Genomic DNA, 19187 nt, shown 5'->3' with positions numbered 1-19187 from the left:
GAAATTTTGATTATCGCTGCCATTGACCTAGTACACACACGCATACCCCAACAGCAAGGCGTAGACATGCATAGATATATTTACGCATAAATAATCGCTAAAAACGCGTTTGTTGTTACACTTTTGCCTCCTTAGCAATTAATGCGTCAACCTTTTTCCTCAATTCAATTGCGATATCGCATCGCGACCAACAGCACATCACACCACAACATAGCTCAGCTTAAGTTAGCTCAGCTCGCTTCGTTTAGCATGCATCGCTGCTATTGATTTAACAATTTAAGCAACATTTCATTCGTCATTCACATACTTCTTATTCATACAAAGCCATTTTTCACTTTCGCATACTTTGCGAATTGTAGCGAATAAAGAACATTTTTCTGCATTTCAAATAATTACCCTCCCTCTTTTTTTATTGTATACTTTTTGCTTTAACACTTTTTCACAATTATTTTCACTTTCCTCATGTGTCACTTTTATCAACTTAGTAGTGGTAATTGTTTTATTAAAAATTGAAAAGCAAAATTAACAGTATAAATTCCCATTGTCTGTTTTATTCTTATTTGTTGGTCGGTAAACGCGCGCGTTTTCTCCAACAGCGCCCGCACGCAACGAGATTTCTTGGCCGATTGAAATTGCGCTCGCTGGAGTTCGCTGGCTGGCGCTGTCACGCTCTCTTTTGTTCCACATACGCACCGTGGCCGCATAGCGGCATGATTGTAATGAGTTTGTTGTGTTGCCGCTTGTGGTTTGTTGGTAACCTCTCGCAGTGCTATGTCAAAATTTACTACAATTTTACTTGCGCAAACTCCATTCGACGCGGCGAGCACACCTCTTCTCTCTTAACAGGAAATTGTTTGGTTAGCAAAGATATGTTTACACTTGAAGTTGGTTGAAATTGCAAAGAGATTAAATGGCGCACAAGTTCGTTATTTCAAAAAGATTTTAGCTGATTCGTATGCGAAGTGCTTACATTCCTTAACTTAATGCTTCTGAATTAAAAGTGAGATGTTTTAAGATGGATTAGTACTCAATAAGCTTCGTTTAGTATTTTCTTTAAGAGCGAAAAACACCACACAAGCGGCTAAACCAACCAAGCAAAATATCCCTTTGCTTCAAACTATTTGTGTTGTGTCTGAAGGTTTGACAAACCTTTTAAGGGAAATTTGAACCAAAATCAAAATATTTTGATTTCTGGCCGCCATGTTCACGTTTAGTCAAACCGCTTGCGTTGTGAATAATAAAGGGTGCTTTTAAGATGAATCCAACTGCCTGCTTTGAAATTTATTTATCAAAAAGATTCTTATCAGAGTCAAAATATTTAGCCAAGCAACTATGAGTATTTCTTGGTGTTAGTTGAGGGTGAGCAGATAATCTATTTTAGAACGAAGTACCATCGTCCCTTGTCAAATTTCGTTTGAAAACAAACCGGTTTCGGCGTTGCGCCATTTTCTGTTTAGTTTTTGGATAAGTTAATGAGAGATCAGTTGAGATATTAGTTTTGTTCAACAACATTTCCAGTAAGTACGAACAGCGAAAGCGCATACACAAAATTAAGAGTCAAATTGGAAGGAAGAAAAAAGTATCAGATATAGCTATTGAACGCAAAACAAATGAAAACTTTTCAGCTTACGCCACTTCACGACGTCTAAATTTTGGAGCGCAATTTTCATAAAAAGCAAAAAAAATCTTCATTGGAAATCAATTATTTATCAATATTTTAGTGTCACAAATTTCATCTACACATATAATAAAATTGTAACAGGGTGATGAAGAAAAATTAATATGGAAGTCTTTATTGGAGCAACAAAAGCCAATTGAAAAATTTTTAGAATTGTTGTCTGCCTGTCTGTCTGTAGGTTTGTGCGCGCATTCCTCGAAATTTAATACATGTATGTAATTTAATGCAGTTTTCACCGATGTATATATAACTTAACTTAACTATAACTTAAAATATAGAAAGAAAAACATAAGGAAGTTGCAATAATTTTGTTTGAAAATTTCAATTTTATTTAATTGACAAGATGAAATTAACATTGCAATATGGGTATCAAACTGAAGAGGTTTAGGAAGGTTTATCGCCGAAAATATTTTTGCTGATGGCTGGCACCTGTTTGGAAAATTTTATTCAATTAAACTGTTAAAATAAATGAAATATGAGAAAACGGGTATAAAACAGCACAAAAATACGTTTAAGGCGCAGTAAAGTATGCCGGTCAAAAGAACCGCAAAGTCTGTTCTGCCTTTACCAAGTTGGATAAGGAAATAAAGGTAATGGGTGGTAAACCAGGACAAGGCGAAGTACGTCCTGTTATCAAACACACAGTCAGCGCATTCGTGCCTTGGCACCCACGTCGTTCTTGGCAGTTATAATTTCGGGAAAGTTGAGAATTTCGTTTACTTGGGAACAATAAGATATACCGATAATAATGTAAGCATCGTAGTCCCATGCAGAATCCCCTGCTGGTATATGGCGCAGAAGCATGGACAATGACAACATTCGATGAGCCTTTATGCGTTGGCTACGACGAGTACCGCAGACGATGGAACGATGACCTGTACGAGCTTGACGACATGGATATAGTGTAGCTTGGTCATGTCGTTCGATGGACAACTACGCTCCAGCTGTTAAAGTATTCAACTCGGAACCAGCTGGTGGGAGCAGAGGAATAGTGAGGTCCCCACTGCGTTGTAAAGACCTACAGGATAAGGACTTGGCTTCACTTGGCATTTCCAATTGGCGTCAGTTGCCACAGAAAAGAAACGACTGGTGTGCTTTGTTGAACCCGGCCAAAGTCGCTTATGTGGTTACAGAGCCAAATAAGAAGGAGAAGAAGTCCCGCTTTAGGGTTAACCGAAAAAGATAGACGACTAACGAACATACGCTATCTTTAACGTGCTTATGGCGAAAAGCGGTAGGTAGTGAAAAAGGGGGCGAGGCCCTCTCATACAAGCTCACCGTCTCATTTCGCTTATCTGTGTAACTGCTTATGTTAACGTTCTGAAATTTTACACAGTTGCATATGTTATTATTACCGAACTTTTGGCGAAAAGTGATGTGTATTCGAAAAGGCAATTTCCATATCGCTTATATCTGGAAGCACTTCTGATAGATAAGGTAATGGGATTTGATACACCTACATCTATATACATTTAAAATGGCAAAAATCATTCAATTCGGAACCATTTCCTACCAGATTTCTAAATCGCATTGAATGATTGTTATCTTGTGTAATGATTTTTGAAAGGATCAGTCTGCTTGTCTTCCGTTAGGTGGCGCAGGGATTGAGAATAGAGATGGGCATGGGACTAAATATTAAGTCCCGATCCCGCCCATCCCGAAACTCAATTTTTAACTTCCGAATCCACTCATTCCGACGTTTTTCATAATTGTACCGCGGGTCCGGGGGGCTCCGATATCTATCTCTAAAAAAATTCACATGTCTTTCATATTAATTAAAAAAATATATATATGAAAGGTCTGGCATCCTCCGATTGTTTTGTTTTGCTTTGCTGTTCGTTTTCGTCTCAATAAAACATAAAAAGTGCACATTTCATAAAAAAATTTTAAGGAAGATTTTCTGAATTTGCGGAGGTTGCGGTTTTATCGGGAGTATTGGGAAAGGATTTTGGTCCCGTTCCGTCAGTAGAATTTGGACAGACCTTTCCGATACTGCCCATCCCGGCCATCTTCAAATCAGTTCCGTGGGTCCCGCGGGTCCCGACATCCCTTGCCGATCTCTAATTGAGAGCTATCTTTAAAATTTATGGTCTGATTTGCTTCATATTTAGAACACGTAATAGCAACATAAAATTTGGTGCAACTCGGTAACACAATCGTGTGATGCCAAAATATTGGGCTTTAGGCCCAATCTTGGCAAAAACCCGTGTAAAACTGTCGTAAGAGAAGGAATTATTATAGTTTGTTTTACACCTTCGAGGAACTTAACCTCCACTGATTCTGATGAAAAGAAAGAGGAGTTTATGCAGATGTTGGCAATTTAGTTTTAACCTTCCAAGGAGGTTCCTTTCTTGGTATAATTTCAAAAGCTACTAAGAAATTTTTTTTAAGTTTTCCTATAAATAAATTCGTTATAAATTTTGGTGGTGGACTTCAAAATCGTCATTCGCATAAAGAAGCCAATATTGGTGATAAAAAAAAATTTTAAAGTGTATAAAAAATTTCGAATTTTGACAACTTGGCGATACTACTTTAAATAAATACAAAATGAAAAAATATGCATATATTCGACAAATCCACGGATATTAACATCATCGATGACAGTTGAGACTTAGGTGATATTTCAAAGCAGAATATCATATTTGGAAAAACTGCAGATAGAGGGTATTGGATACCTGAAAGTCGAAGTGCTGATTACAACGAGTATTGCTGTACATAATAATAATAATAATAATAATAATAATAATAATAATAGATTGCGCTTATACATACGTTAGTGTTTGACCGAGCTGTACATAGTGTCACTATTTTTGCTGCCGCTTGTTTGGCTTTGCCCATCCTAAAAATTTGAAAACAGCATTGGATTCTTCATAATCAGGTCTATATCTGATTGTTTTTTTTTTTTTTTTTTTTGATACCTCAAACAACCCACCATGCAAAACATGAGAAATAGGCAACAATCGTCAATGGCAACAAATTGGCGACTCACCGATTTATTGCTGTGGTAACAAATCGGCAACACCACTTCGTTCATGTCAATTTTGAATAAAAAAGTTCTCAAAAATTCGGAAACTTATGAATATGGCGTCAATAGCATTGGCCAAAAGCATCTAAATTATGCCCAAGGACAAGATTGAAAAAATAGGAAGTCTCGACAGCGAAAAAATAATTAATTAATTCCGATTGTAAGTTGCAATTTGGTATACAAAAAAATAAATGAAGTATTAAGAATAATAAAATTATTCCAAATATCGCCTGAAGCGATAAGAAAAGGCCTCATTCAGGTAAAAAGAAAACGACTCACCCAGGCGAGTTGCCTTCGGCGGACGTTTTAGAGCGACCGGTAATAGGAAATCGATTCGATGGCAATATTACCGGCAATAAATTTGTTTCCGAGGGCGACATATTTTCTTATTGCCGGCAACACAAATTGCTTGGTGGGAAATCTCATATTTTTTCATATATCAAGTATTAAGGGTATTAGTGATTATTATTGGAAATTTTAATAATAAATTGCGTGTCGTAATGCTTTTTAAATCACTCAAATAGGACTCAATTAGACAACCGTCTAGATATTTAAATTTGAACGAAAAGCTACACAAAACTTTCGAAAAACTTTTATATAAAAAAAGGTGATTAAAAGTTTTGTTTTTTAAGTAAGTATAGGAAAAACTAAAAACGCCAAATGGTTACCGATTTATAATAAATTCGTTAAAAATGCAGCAGGCAGTTTTTTGTCTGTGCGATTTGACGAATTCTGTTAAACCGGCAACTAAATATTTCATCATATTTTTATGTAACGCGTGTCATTGCGATTGCATTACTGGTTGACTGCTGTGAGACGTATGTATAATATAATTTTAAATGTTTTAAAAAGGGATTTGCTGGAAAAAAGTACAATACAAAATTAAATATAAAAACTGTGGATATACCTATGCTTTAAGCATACAATGCTTTTAACATCGCCTACGCTGAGCTTTGCGCTGCAATGTGGAACGGACGCACTACTTAAGGAAATGAAAAGTAAGGACATGTATGATTCTTCGCTGAAACTTGCCTTTCAGACGCCTTAAAATTCTCATTTAGTTTATAGTTGTCAAGGAAACAATCATCGAAGAAGCTGCGAATCTGCTAAGTACCTACCTCCACATAAAAATATTATAATGTTTAAGAAAGTAAAACCAGTTTTTTTTTATTGGTTCATATTTTATATCTTTTTATATAAATAAATGACTCAAGTTTTATTATAGGCAAAATAACCTGTTTTATTAAAATAAAACTACAGTGTAGTTAGAAAATTTTTTGTAAAACTTATTAGGGGTATTCTCCGAGTCTTGCAAAGCCCTTGCAAGGTGCACGGATTGCACGGTTTGCAAAGCTGTCCCATACGAAAACCGGTTTTTACCGTGCAATCCGTGCAATCTGTGCACCGTGCAAGGGCTTTGCAAGACTCAGAGAATACCCCTATTATTTGCCACAGTTATACCTACGGTGACCATATTTATGAGAGCCGAATACGGGACAAAAAATATTTTTGCAAATTTGTTCCACAACAGCTTACAGATGTTAATAAAGCCTTCTTCAATGACCCTAATATATTAGCCCTGAAACAGTATCCTTATAGTAACATAACGAATTTGTAGGATTATTTTCTCAAAATTTATACCCCGTGAAATTTGTTAAAAAAACTTCGTTAAATTTTACTATAATAAAGTCAACTTTTAGTTGCTAAGGCTTACCAATAATTTTTGGCAATTTTTTTTTTTGTTTGTTGACGGTGTTACGCATTTTTTAATACAAAGTAAGTTTGTTCGACCATTTTTTTTTTTAAAGAGAAGCAAATGAGCAGCACTTTCCACTCGCACTTTATAATACTCAATTTTAATAAGTTACAAACTGCAAACCATTTTTTTTTTAAGATTCTAATTAAAAAGTTTGAAATTTTGGGGAAACCTTGCAGAATTAATTTTTATAGCCCAAAGTTGGAAATTTGATATTAGGTTTGTTCCACAAGCTACTCGAAGTCACTTCGAGTTACACATACGCGTTCCACAAGTAAGTTTTAGAGTTTTGTTTGATATACGCTGACAGTTTGAACTTTGCTCGAGTTTTTCTACAAGTAGCTTGTGGAATAAACCTATTATATGGTTTTTGTTAACAAAAGAGCTTTTGTACTTTCATAAAATAAATAATAAACAATAAATAAACTAAGGTAAAATAGCCAAAACTTACTAAAATGCCGAGTCCTAATTCCTATTTTAGGCATTGTATGTAGTCCTCGATTCGAATCACAATCTTTCACATTAGAAAATAATTACTCTTTATGGAGAAAATTAGTACCCTATGTGTACCAACATCACTTAAAACTCGTTCATAGGCGTGTCATTTTAATGATCTGTTAAGGCGTCGAAACACCGAATACGGGACAAATACAGGACATTAAAAGAAATACAGACCATTTGGCGTCCCGTATGAAATAAACAAATTACCAGGACAATGGGTCAAAAAAGAGGGCAGTCCCGTATAATACAGGACGGATGGTCACCGTAGTTATACCTGTAATATCTTCACTTCTTTCGTAGAATGTACGTTTGCTTTTATTCCTTACACTATAAAAAACATAGCTCAAATTATAGCACAACACTTTTTTTATATTTTAATCATTAATGTTAATCGTTTTTGCAAAACATTTTGTTAAACAAAAACGCCTAAAACTAACGATAAAAAAATAAAAGTGTTGTTATAATTCGTACTATTTTTTTTACAGTGTAAAGAATGAAAGCAATCACACATTCTACGAAACAATCGCAGATTTTACGAAAATAATTTTCTTAAATATATGAATTATTTTTGTGCATTTTACAAAAATTTCGTGAAACAAAAAATTTCGTAAGCACGAAATTCGTTAGTAAATAGTACAAATACATTCGTAAGATGTGCTTAAGTTCTGACGTCTCATATTTTCGTATTATGTTCGAAAACGGTTTTGTACAATCAACGAAAACTTTCGTGACGTAAAATTACGAGCATTTTCGTTAGTTTTGGAAAGTTTTCGTTATATTTAAGCAAATTTTATTTTCAGTGTACGCACCTCTATTCGCTCAGCCACATGCCTACGAATACCTGCATACATACATACCAGGGATGTTGCGAATATGGAATTTTAGACATCCGCGGATGCGAATGCGGATGCGGATGTTTAAACGCTAACATTCGCGGATGCGGATGCGAATGCGGATGTCAAGTATTTTTATACCCGAGGACATTTGTGCACAAGGGTATTATAAATTTGTTCACATAACGGTTGTTTGTTACAGGCAAAACCAATCGAGATTGATATAGACAAATACATACATAAATGATCAGAATGAAAAGAGGCATCGATTAAGCGGTGACCGTCTGTCCGTCCGTCCGTCCATCTGTGCACACCATAACTCGAGTACAAATTGAGATATCTTAATGAAACTTGGTATATGTACTTCTTTTGACCGTTGGACGGATGGTATTGAAAATGGGCAAAATCGGACGATAACCACGCCAACCTCCCATATAACAGTAGTTTTGAGAAACGCAAAAACTGCGATATTTTAGTAACTACCGAAGATTATTCACTCAAAATTAATATTTACAATTATTTTAGGTAAATCGGTAAATACTGAAGCTAATTTATTCAGAATTGATTTTTGCAATAATTCTTTAGCAAAAAATAGGCTTATAATAAAAGGTTGGAAAATGGGCGTGACCCTGCCCACTTATAACCACATAAGTGTATCTCGGTAACCGCTCTATCAATGTGTACCAAACTCGGTATGATTATTGTGGTTGCCACATAAAGGCAAAACGTTGAAAGTTTTGAAATCTGACTAAAATTACGCCCACTTTTATATAACGGGAAATTTCAGAAATATTTGAAACTTTGATATTTCGAAATTTAAGGAAGTTAATTTTACCCAAAATTGACACTAACAACAATCCCTTGAAAAGAAGTAACATTAGTATGGAATTTTGGAAAATGGGCGTGGTGCCGCCCACATATATCTATATAAGTTTATCTCATTATATCTAACTGAACGTTCTATCGACCACCACTGCTTACCATGTAGCGGTAGTCTTCGGAAAGGTGAAAAAACAATATTGAATACTTGCGCCGGGTATTTAATGTTCGGCTCCCCTCGAACTTACACTTTTTTACTTGTTAAGAAATAATTTAGGTGAGTAAATTAGGTGATTTAGTTAAATAAAAATGGAAGGGTTAGGTATTTTTAATAATGTTTTTTTTTTAGTATTTGAATTTAAAAATTGGAACATTAAAAAGTGTTTAAAGGGTCGTAAATCAAACCTGCGCCACTAAATAACTACTCGCTCGAGGCCACAAACTTGAAAAACTTGAAACTGGACAAAATTGTAAATTCTTTTCGATTGACGCTGCACCAGTCGAGAGGACTTTCAGTTATACTTATTGTTTTTTTATTGCGGTGCAATAATTATTTTTTGAGAATTGCATCGGGCTGCAAATGTTGGATGTATCCTCCTTACTTCCATCTTCACAATCTTGTATCATGGCAAGATCGTTGTTTAAACACCGTTGATTTCCAAAGAATTCTTCATTCTCAATCTTTTGGTTGTTTCTGAATTTGGAGAACCTGTAACGTCAACAGCATTTATCGATTTTGTTTTTGTAATTCATTTTTAATCCTTTCTTTTGCGACTGAAATAGCTTTTAAGCAGAAATAAGGAAAGAAGGTTACCACATCTATTTGTATTTTTTTATCATATAATACTACAGAAATTCATATACCAGACCCAACGTTTGATTTATGGTAATTAATTAACATTTTTGATTGAAATATTTTTCAATGGGTGGCTTTGCTCGCTTAGACATTTCCTTCATTTGGAACCAATCTTATTTAATTTGGATAAGCGGTTTGTTTATTATCCGGAAAAGACTTTTAATTGGAAATAAAAAATATTTGGCCAAGTTTAACTGGTAAAAAACTATTATTTTCGGTCCCTTGAATATTCGCATTCGCAAAAGATCTGCATTGATTATTGCGAATGCGAAAGCGAATGCGAATGTTAAAATTAATGCGGAATCTCCGCGGTTGCGAATGCGAATGCGAATATTCGCAACAACCCTGATACATACATACATTCATGCATATGTATCGCGATTCCGTAAGGCAACTAATATTTATTGTTTTTTTTATGGAAGTCTAGCTCGTTATCTAACAAAAACCGTGCAAGTGCAAAAATTAGAAAATAAAAAGTTTTGAAAGTATTTGAAAATTTACTTCATTTATGATGTTAATCTTTTGAAAATTCATTTCTTAGATAAAAGATTAAATATTTGCCAGTAGTGGTTGTAAACGCTGAAACTCATTAAGAAACGTTTTCCTGAATTTCACACCTCAACCGTATTGTGAATGACCAATATGTACATCTCTCCCTGAGAGCACTTCCAACTTATATTGCGTTCTGGCTGTTGTTTTTTGTATTTGTTACTGATATGTACATAGTCTTGTAAATTATAATAATACATTTTTTAGCATTTTTAGTGGCAGCTGGAACCTGAATACTTTCATTTGTTTGATATCCAAAACGCATGCGCGAACTGTTGCCCTAGGTAACAATTGCTCACTTTAGTGTTAGTTCAAAACCGTAAATACAGTAAAACTTCGTTAATCCGGATCAATTAAAACCAAGTCAATCCGGGCTAACCAGGAATCCGAATCACCAAAGGCTTAATGCCTGATTGTGGAAAAACACTTTTAATTGTTAATTAATGTATTATGTGTGACCTATTTTGTGGCATTTCGATAAAAAAAAACTGACTTTGTCGCATTTCACACTTATTCGAGAAATTTCCGTGCTACATAGTGATGCATCGTAAAATTCGTGGTTCACGTAAAGGAGGAAATAAATTTAATAAGAGAATATGTATAAAGTAATGTGTGTAAATGAAAATAGCATGAATGTATTGTATTTTATTTTAAATTATCGAACATTGCACACAAGCGGTGGAGTTTTACTGTACTATATATGTATGTACATATAGTGATGCATGCAGGCACATAATACTCGTATGTACATTAGACCTACATATCACAAAGATAAGATCAAATTGTTGCAATTGATTTTGAAGACTCACAATGAGACTTTTTTCTATGTATAAATATTCTATTTGATGATCGCTTTTTAAGAGTTATAAATATACCATCGTAAAGATGAAATGCATACGAATACAAACAAATAAAGTTCGATGCTTTTTTTTAATATGGAGAAAATGAGCGACACCTTCAACAAAGAAATATGCGTGCTCAGACTTGCACTTTATAGTACTAAAATTGAATCGGCTGATAAACTGCATACTCAACTTTTTTCTAAAGAGTGTAATTAAAAATTGCAATATTTTAATTTTTGTTGTAGATTTGAACATTTTTTTACAAAAAAAAAATGCAAAAAACAAAATATTTAAAAAACAGTTGTCCGTATTGCAAAAAAAACTCTCTGACTATATCTAAACTTTATTGATTGACTGTAAATATATTTTTAATTATTTTAGAGAATAATTGAGCATGTGCAATTCAAAAGATATGGACGTTTTTCTGAAAACCGAACCAGTCGTCACTCGCTGATATCATTTTAAAAAATTTTAACTATTGTGTGTGATAAAAAGAAAACCTTAGTTGCATAGAGATCACTTAAACTATTTGGAAATCATCTAAAAAATTATGTATGTAGTTAGATGTAAGTTTTAATAGACTGCTAAAAAAATCAATTTTTTGTATTTAAAATATCCGCTTTGGACCTATTTCTTATGTACGTAGATACAAATTTACATAAGTACCTACATATGTATGTACATTAGGGCGGGTCAATTTTTTTAATATGCGGATTTAGCATAGGAGGAGTCTACGTGCTACCATGGGTCTAAAATCAATTTGGAGCTTGCCAAATTATGCAAATGGGTTTCGAAGAACATGTGAAAATTTTCACTGTTGCGCCCTCTGGTAGCATTTTTAAGAACAAGACAAGTAAAAAAACACCCCATTTTGCATGGTTTTATACAAAATTTAAGCACTTTTTTACGACACTACAGCAAAATGCTAAGAAACCTATTTTAGCAATTTTGCAAGCTTCAAATTGATTTTAGACCCATGATTTCTTCGGCAAATTTGCTTGGAATTACACGTAGAATCCTTCTGTGCTATACGCGCATTGTCGAAAAAATCTTCCATACAAATTGACCCGTCCTAATGTGCCTACATCTAATATTTCAGTAAACACAAAGTTAATAAGCCTGTGAGTGTCCTAATGATTGACACTTTCAAATGCATGTCATGTATACCTAAAATACAAACAAATACATACATACATGTACATATCTATGTATGTATAAGTACATACCATTTTAGGGTTGGCCGAGCCGGGCGGCCGCCGGGGGCGCCGGACTTTTGAGAATGCCTCGCATACTTACTTAATTCAAGCACCTACTTTTATGGAATTATAGTTTTGACGCTAATAGGTGCCAGGGTAATTGAATAGCGCAGTAACAAAGTTTTTGTTCCTATAAATATTCTACCCTATAAGTCCCCGTTAACGCGCGTTTACAACTACGCGCATTTCCTTGCATGCTAATGCGCTAGCTGAGCAATTTTTATTCACCTCATAATTGCCCGAAATGTAAAATCTATCTTGCTTTCAATTGGCACAGGCCCTAAATACTTTAGCCTCGCTATCCATCTAAAATCGAATTGCAGGAAAAGTAGATTTTGAAGGTCACATCATAAAGTTTAAAAAGGCAAGCAAAATTCGGTTTTAATAGTATTTCGTTGTGGAATATAACGCTATAATTAACAACTTTTTTATTATCAAATATGAATTGACCGGGAGCCTTATTGGATTGACCGGGCGCCTTATTGGTTAACGCCGGCCCTGTACATATGTATATATGTATGTAATAAAATAAAATAACCTCCACACTATGTAAATATGTATAGTTTATTATAGTTCGGCCTCCTCGACGTTCCTGAAGTCGCTTGAGCTCAGTTATTGATATGAAATCGTATAGGAAAGTACATATTTGCGACTTATACTATTATTTAAGGGAAGCAATTTCGTTTTGAAATTCAAAAAGTGTTGCATTATCATCAAATATTTTAAATGTGCTTTCCAAATCCTACCGATTCCGGTAGCGGACGTAGTAGGGGTGCAGACGAAACAGCAAATAAAAACACCTGCTCAAAAACTACCACCAAACAACATTTGTCCTCAAAACAACGCCACTCTTCATGCTTCACGGTTATTACATATTACAAATTTACTCTAACCTACATCACGCCGCCATATATTCGCTGGTAAGACAACCAGCAAGCCACCCATTGCGCCAAGCAGTAAACTCACCTCCAAGAACCGGACACTTTCTAGTAAATCGTCTTTTTTATTTTTAAAATATTTAGCGTAAAATTGTCAAAAATATATTTCATACAAGGCATATTCATGATACATCATGGCATTATGGTCATATCCAATGTGCCTTGATTTCATAGCTACAAAAAATTATTGGGATTTAGTTTTGGTCAATGGTGTTCTATAATTATATAATTATTTATTTTTTAATTTGCCGGTAATGGCAAAATCTACTTGAGCACAGTTGTTTATTTAATAATAACTAAATAAGCTACGAAAATATTAACAAATAAATATCTCAAATTGAGTGAAAATGTCTAATGAATTGAACTCGGATGAGGAAAAATATGCAAACGAATCCTTCGAAAATGATACAGACGAGATTCCTGAAATTTCTGAAACAGAGAGTGAAAGCGAAGGAGAGCCGGCAGTTGTGTCTTCAAATAGTAACGTAAGCACTTTAAATGAGTACATATGTAAGCAGAGTAGATTTGTTGATGTTTGCTTTACAGCTGTATGCCTACGCACGGAATCGTTTCAACGGACGCAAAAACTCCTTGCAGAATAAAAATTATGTGCCCTTCGACAGTTCTTCGGAAGACGATCAGGATGTTGTTATCAGTGAAACCATTGCTGAAATCAATACGGAACCAATGTGCATGGAAGACGCCATCCAAACCCAAAGAACACCTATCAATTCTGCGCTAACACGCCGGGGCAGTGAATCTCTTGCTACAGTTGAGATTCCAAATTTTCCATCCTATGCCAGTGATGGTGGCATTATCGACGAAGTCTCGGATAGTGACGAAACAAAAGCCCAATTGTCGTTAGAAAATGAAAGTGAATTGCTGCAAAAATTTAACGATTTAAATTGTGGTAAAGATGAGTTGTCAGCGGCAGTACAATTAGAAGATGAAGTATTAGCAGCAAGCAGCTTTCTTCAACCGGATGTAGCCTACGAAGAGGAGTCTGTGAACGAGTCCCAAAGGGCGAGCATGAACGATCAGAATACACCATTAGTAGACACTTGTCGACAAGATCTGGTGAGTTTTTCCGATACCGATAACTTCAGTGAATATCCGTCCAAGGAAATGGATAATGAGCCCGTTGAATATGAACCAAGTATTGAGGTGCATATTAGTAGTGAAACACCTACTAGCTTCAATTCAGATGATTATGCCTTTCATCTAAACTTTTTAAAAAGCAATGGTTCCAATGAGCAATTGCGGTAAGTGGTAATTAATTGTGGATTACTCATTGCTTTGTTAATAATTTTATAACTATGTATAATTGTAGTATGCGCCATCAGCAGCGCAAAAGCTGGAGCTTTTCAAATGACCGTATGCGCGAAATAGAGCGTCATAACCACATTCTGCTCCGAAAGATACTCTCTCAAAAGCCAACATACCATTGGGCTACGCCAAAACCAACTAAGGTGAGAAACATTTGTTAATTGTTTATAATATCAAGTATAAGATAAAATACTAATTCAAAATAAATTTATACTTATATTTCTATACGTTTCTGAATCGGTTAATATGTATTGTTGGCATTACTAGTTCACAACATTACCCCCGACGACACGCATCACCAGCGCAGCTATCAACCGTAAAAAGAAGCAACGACAGATTGACATGGATAATCAAGGACTTAAAAGACGCATAGAGGCAATATCACTGCGACGTCCAACGGTGCAACATTTAAATTAACAATAAATGTTTTTGGATTTCGGAAACATACACATTTGAATTACTAATTTAGACAAAATGATTAGACCAGGAAAATATATTTTTGTCATTTAAGTATTACTAATAAAAAAAGTTTTCGTTTTAGTTATTATGTGGGAAGTAACAATAGAAATAAGTACGTTTTAAAATTTAATCACTCCTTTACTTTAATAATGTCTTAATCCAAAAATACAAAGATTTTTTTTTTTATTAAACGGCTATATAATACCCCAAAAGATGGCTGGAACCACAAACTAATTCTTACGATGCCAGGTTACACAAAATATTGATTGTGGAAACAAAACCATATATTCTTTCATAAATATTCTCCAATTGATTGATAGGCGTGAGCCGGATTTTTACAAATTATTATAAAAGTTACAAACAAGAATACAAAAAGAAAAAAATAAAATAAAAGAAGACAGTTAAAGATAATAGCTTCCTTTGCACAAAATGGGGCATGCAAGTGGCAAATACTAACATTGAGTTAAACATGCAGAGATTACCGCTAACTCTTCTGTTATGTAAAATGTGCATAGCTGTATCGATTACCGGCATCTCACCAGAACAAAATATGTATTCATTTTTACTATGGGATCATACTTCAAACTTCATTGATAATCAAGAATCAAGTCTTTTTGCTACGAATTGCTTTGAATGAGTGTTTTTATTGAAGAATGTAACTAATTTTATGCTTTAGTAGATTTTTTTTAGTTGGTTTAATGAGTAATCGGAAGATTTTTTGCACAATATTAGATTTAAAAGGAAAATGAATTAGGGGTTTTCCGTATTAAGGTAACGCATGCAAATGCAAAACTTAAAGAGTCGTTTACCTCGAGTTTTGCTTTTTTAGTTAAGACCCTATTGAAGTTGAGCGAAATAATCAAAAAATTATATCAAGCATACAAAAATGATAATAGAAATAATTACTTTTACACTACATATTATATCGCACTTTTAAAATTACGTGCATTTCTAGCTACGTATATATATTTACTTTACGTTAATCAATAGTTTTGGCGTCTTTCAAAGTTTCAGATTTTTCTATTTCATCAGCCTCATTTAAAAATGTTTCCCCTAATGACTTTATCGCTTTAAACGCAGCTTCACCGTTTTTCTCTTTAAACTCCTGCTCATTCTTCAGTTTGATTTGTTCTCGTTTTTCCAACTCACGATAAATGACTTGTCCTATCTGAAAAATAAATAGCAAATAAAATACCAGAATGCACTGCAAATAATATAGCTTTTTTTGGATAAAAGATAACTTACATAAACATCAATAGCTGCATATAGCAGCTGGTTTTCATCGAGTGGTATAGCATGCCATTTACTCATTCGTACTTTCTTATTCTTGTCCACAGCATGTTCGACCTTAGGGAAAAATGCAAAACGACTGGGATATTATTTGTCGTTTTTTCTCAATAAGTCCTTTTAGCTCTATTCAAGTATTACGTTTGCACCAATGGCGGGCGGGACAAACAGCAGGCTGGGGTCCGAATGATAATTATATTAGCAACTTTGCTTTCTTTTGCTTACAAGGGGGAGGGAGGGGTTACAAATTACAAAAACTCTGCTTACGTAATACTTGCAGGGCCCAGTTATACACATGTACATTCAAAACCTATTTCTTAAAATCGACATCATCCTCAATTTTTCCTTTACTTACAATGTAGTTTGCCAAGCGCTCCAGACTCCATCGCCCGCCTGTTTGGCACACTTCATTACACCAAACGCCCAAATCAATGCACTTCTCGATTAGATGATCCGCATTCACTTCGGGGAAATCACGCGCCAACTTTCGAAAGTCACTTAAATCCAAAAATTCACTTACTGCAACCAATATCAGAATTATTTTTACCTTTTTATATTGACGCCATGTAGCCGTACTTTCGGGTGCTTTAGTAGTGCCACCAGGGCAGCTGGCAAACGTTTTAAATTGGTCAGTTGAAAAATATAGCAGCAGTGCTCCTCTACGCAAATTTGTATCACTGCAGATTTACCGGGACCTGTTTGGAATGAGAAAGGCCATTCCATATCAAAAGCCATTGGCACTAGATCCACATGTACTTGCTTTTCCACCCATTGACTATATAGGGAAGTTTATACAATTTTTTTTAACTTTTACACGAAACACACGTTACTTACAACACCAAATCTGCTGTTTCAGCTATTTCATGTCCTTCCGTGTAATACTTGATTTCGCCTTTGTATTTTATAAAGGGCAGTTTGCGCTTGATTTCTATTTCTTCAGGTATAGCAATATCGCCCTCGGCCATCGAGCGCGTATTACGAGTCAAGCGTGCGCTACGACGTTTTGGAGGGTTGTTATCTTGACCTGTGTTTTCTTTGTCCTGCGGCGCCTCTGCACTAACCTGGAAAGGAATATTGCAGAGATAAACGAGAGGATCCCAAATTCACTGCGTCACTGAAACTAAATATCTACCTCATCCTCACTTCTTCTCCTACGCTGTCGAATCATTGCCATAAAAGTTAACTAGCCTCTTATTGCTTTCAAAATTCAAATGAATTTAACCAAAAACAAAACCAGCTGCCGATGTGTCATAGAAAATTGCCCGCCAAACTAGATATGAAACGATACAAATGAATACTCGATACATAAAATTTCGGTATCGATACTTTCAAATCAAGCAGAGAGCAGCATTTTCCCCGATAATTTGGAAGGAGCATAATGTAATAAACACTATGGCTGCGTTTCTTTATACATTCCGGATAATCCCATTTCACAGCCGGAATGAACAGAATGCATTTGAAATATACGTCAACATATCATCAGGAACGTTCTAAAGAATAAATAAACAAAAAAGTTTATTCTAAACGTTCAGAATGAATAAAGAAATGCAGTCTATGGGGAGGAGAAAACTCGAACTTCTCAAGAGCTGTTTGAGACTTTTTTGACAGCTCAATAAAGATAATCTACTTATATGTAAATTTGTATTAGTCCCCTTTGAGACACGTCAAGTCTTGAAAGCAATTTTTTTCGCATTCTCTTTTGTGTTTTCTATTTGCTTCCACACGCGTCAACTTTAATTGAATTCAAGTCCTTGGTTATTTGAATGGGAAGCAACGAAAATATCAAAAGAGACAAGAAAACTTGAAACGAATTGACGGTACGGAGGTATCTGTACTCTTCCCCTCTCTTCTCACGTCCTTCGCCTACGAACGAGCAGACTTGAAAGCAAGACTTGACGTGTCTGAAAGGGTTTTCATTGGACAATGCTGTCAAGACAATGAAGTAGAGATGCGGAAAACGATATTCGAAGCTTCGATATTCGAATTTTAATGGACGTTTAGCTACAAAACGCGAATTTTTTAGATCGAACTTTGTATTGCTAAAATTCGGATAAAATCGATTTTTTCAAAAAAAAATCTAATTTCATCTTTATTTCCAAAAAAAAATACAGCTCGTCAACTTTCTTCTTTCTGACTAAATTTGCCATCACTATGTGTGGCACTCAATTTGTCTTAGGGATGCAAATAAAAAAAATACCTGTTTTTCGAACTGATGGATCGGGACAGAAAATTTGTGCCTAGAAGGAACTCAAATTAAAAAAAAAAAAAACAATTTGTAATAAACTATTTTTTTGTTGATTTTTTATTTTAAATGTTTAGAGGATCTTACGTTAGTGGCATGAAGCTTTCGCCTGAGAAGACCCCTAGTAAAATTTTCCGGAGAAAAATTTTCTAGAATATATCAATCCTCTAACGACCTTCCAAATTTGCTTTTTGCTTGATTTCTTGAAGTAAGGGTCAAAATGACCCTTTTAGGCGCGAGGTAATGGGTTAAAATGTTCTACGAAAATATTTTCCATGAAATTTTGTCATATATGTTGTTGTTGTTGTTGTAGCAGCACGTAGTCCCCGAATTGATTGGTTGCTTATTCATCTTCATCTTCCCCATCTGACTCCTCCAACCTTAGGCCCAGGAAGCGAGCAGTCTCGATAGGTTGAGTCCACAGCGCTTCGGGTGTCAGATGGGAGGGATATTTAGGGCATACGAACAAGTGTGCGGTGTTGTGTGGACCAGTTCCGCATGCTGGGCAGGTGTCAGCGATCTCTGGGTCTAATCTGTTTCTGTATGAATTTAAGCGACTGGAACGAGAGCTTGATCCGACAATTTTCCGGTTATTCACCGTCGGAATTGGTTTGCCATCGACGAGAATACGCAGCTTTCGTCCTTGTAGTAAAATTGATGCCGAGGATTTTGTAAGGAGGAAGGTTAGGCTCCTTGCAGTGAAGGAGCGAAAAAATGTGGAGTGCTAACCCTTAATACTTAAGCATAAGTCATCAATTTCATTGCCGGACGCATTGTAATTTTTTTTTTGCCTGGATTGTGTCTTGACGGGATTTTGAGT

At 35.1% G+C, this 19187-nt stretch overlaps 2 protein-coding genes across 2 annotated transcripts; one reads left to right on the top strand and one right to left on the bottom strand.

Moving 5' to 3' along the window:
• Window positions 1–13275: 13275 nt before the first annotated feature.
• On the top strand, window positions 13276–14916 carry LOC118753815 (protein hemingway-like). The gene is made up of 4 exons (XM_036488689.1): window positions 13276–13538; window positions 13600–14315; window positions 14384–14522; window positions 14647–14916. Exons 1-4 carry the CDS (start codon window positions 13401–13403, stop codon window positions 14794–14796), a joined length of 1143 nt encoding a protein of 380 aa, XP_036344582.1. The 5' UTR covers window positions 13276–13400; the 3' UTR covers window positions 14797–14916.
• Window positions 14917–15466: 550 nt separating this feature from the next.
• LOC118753816 (Werner Syndrome-like exonuclease) lies at window positions 15467–17411 on the bottom strand. Its single transcript, XM_036488690.1, has 6 exons — window positions 17258–17411; window positions 16960–17186; window positions 16673–16900; window positions 16481–16622; window positions 16084–16185; window positions 15467–16006 (listed from the first exon to the last, which is right to left on the bottom strand). Exons 1-6 carry the CDS (start codon window positions 17297–17299, stop codon window positions 15818–15820), a joined length of 930 nt encoding a protein of 309 aa, XP_036344583.1. The 5' UTR covers window positions 17300–17411; the 3' UTR covers window positions 15467–15817.
• Window positions 17412–19187: the final 1776 nt, after the last annotated feature.

Source organism: Rhagoletis pomonella, unplaced genomic scaffold (genome assembly GCF_013731165.1).
Source record: "Rhagoletis pomonella isolate Grant_MI unplaced genomic scaffold, Rhpom_1.0 Rhpom_scaffold_02877, whole genome shotgun sequence".
Taxonomy (NCBI): domain Eukaryota; kingdom Metazoa; phylum Arthropoda; class Insecta; order Diptera; family Tephritidae; genus Rhagoletis; species Rhagoletis pomonella.
The sequence above is the reverse complement of the archived record's forward strand: the minus strand, read 5'-3'. Positions and strand labels throughout refer to the sequence as shown.

What these genes read in the sequence shown, in the direction of transcription:
- LOC118753815 (XM_036488689.1), top strand. Translation starts at nt 13,401, where the DNA reads ATGTCTAATGAATTGAACTCGGATGAGGAAAAATATGCAAACGAATCC. An exon ending in GGTTCCAATGAGCAATTGCG is followed by an intron (nt 14,316 to 14,383) that starts GTAAGTGGTAAT and finishes GTATAATTGTAG; the next exon opens with TATGCGCCATCAGCAGCGCA. An exon ending in CTACGCCAAAACCAACTAAG is followed by an intron (nt 14,523 to 14,646) that starts GTGAGAAACATT and finishes TGGCATTACTAG; the next exon opens with TTCACAACATTACCCCCGAC.
- LOC118753816 (XM_036488690.1), bottom strand. Translation starts at nt 17,299, where the DNA reads ATGGCAATGATTCGACAGCGTAGGAGAAGAAGTGAGGATGAG. An exon ending in CATGGCGTCAATATAAAAAG is followed by an intron (nt 16,623 to 16,672) that starts GTAAAAATAATT and finishes TTTGGATTTAAG; the next exon opens with TGACTTTCGAAAGTTGGCGC. An exon ending in ATGCAGCTATTGATGTTTAT is followed by an intron (nt 16,007 to 16,083) that starts GTAAGTTATCTT and finishes TTTATTTTTCAG; the next exon opens with ATAGGACAAGTCATTTATCG.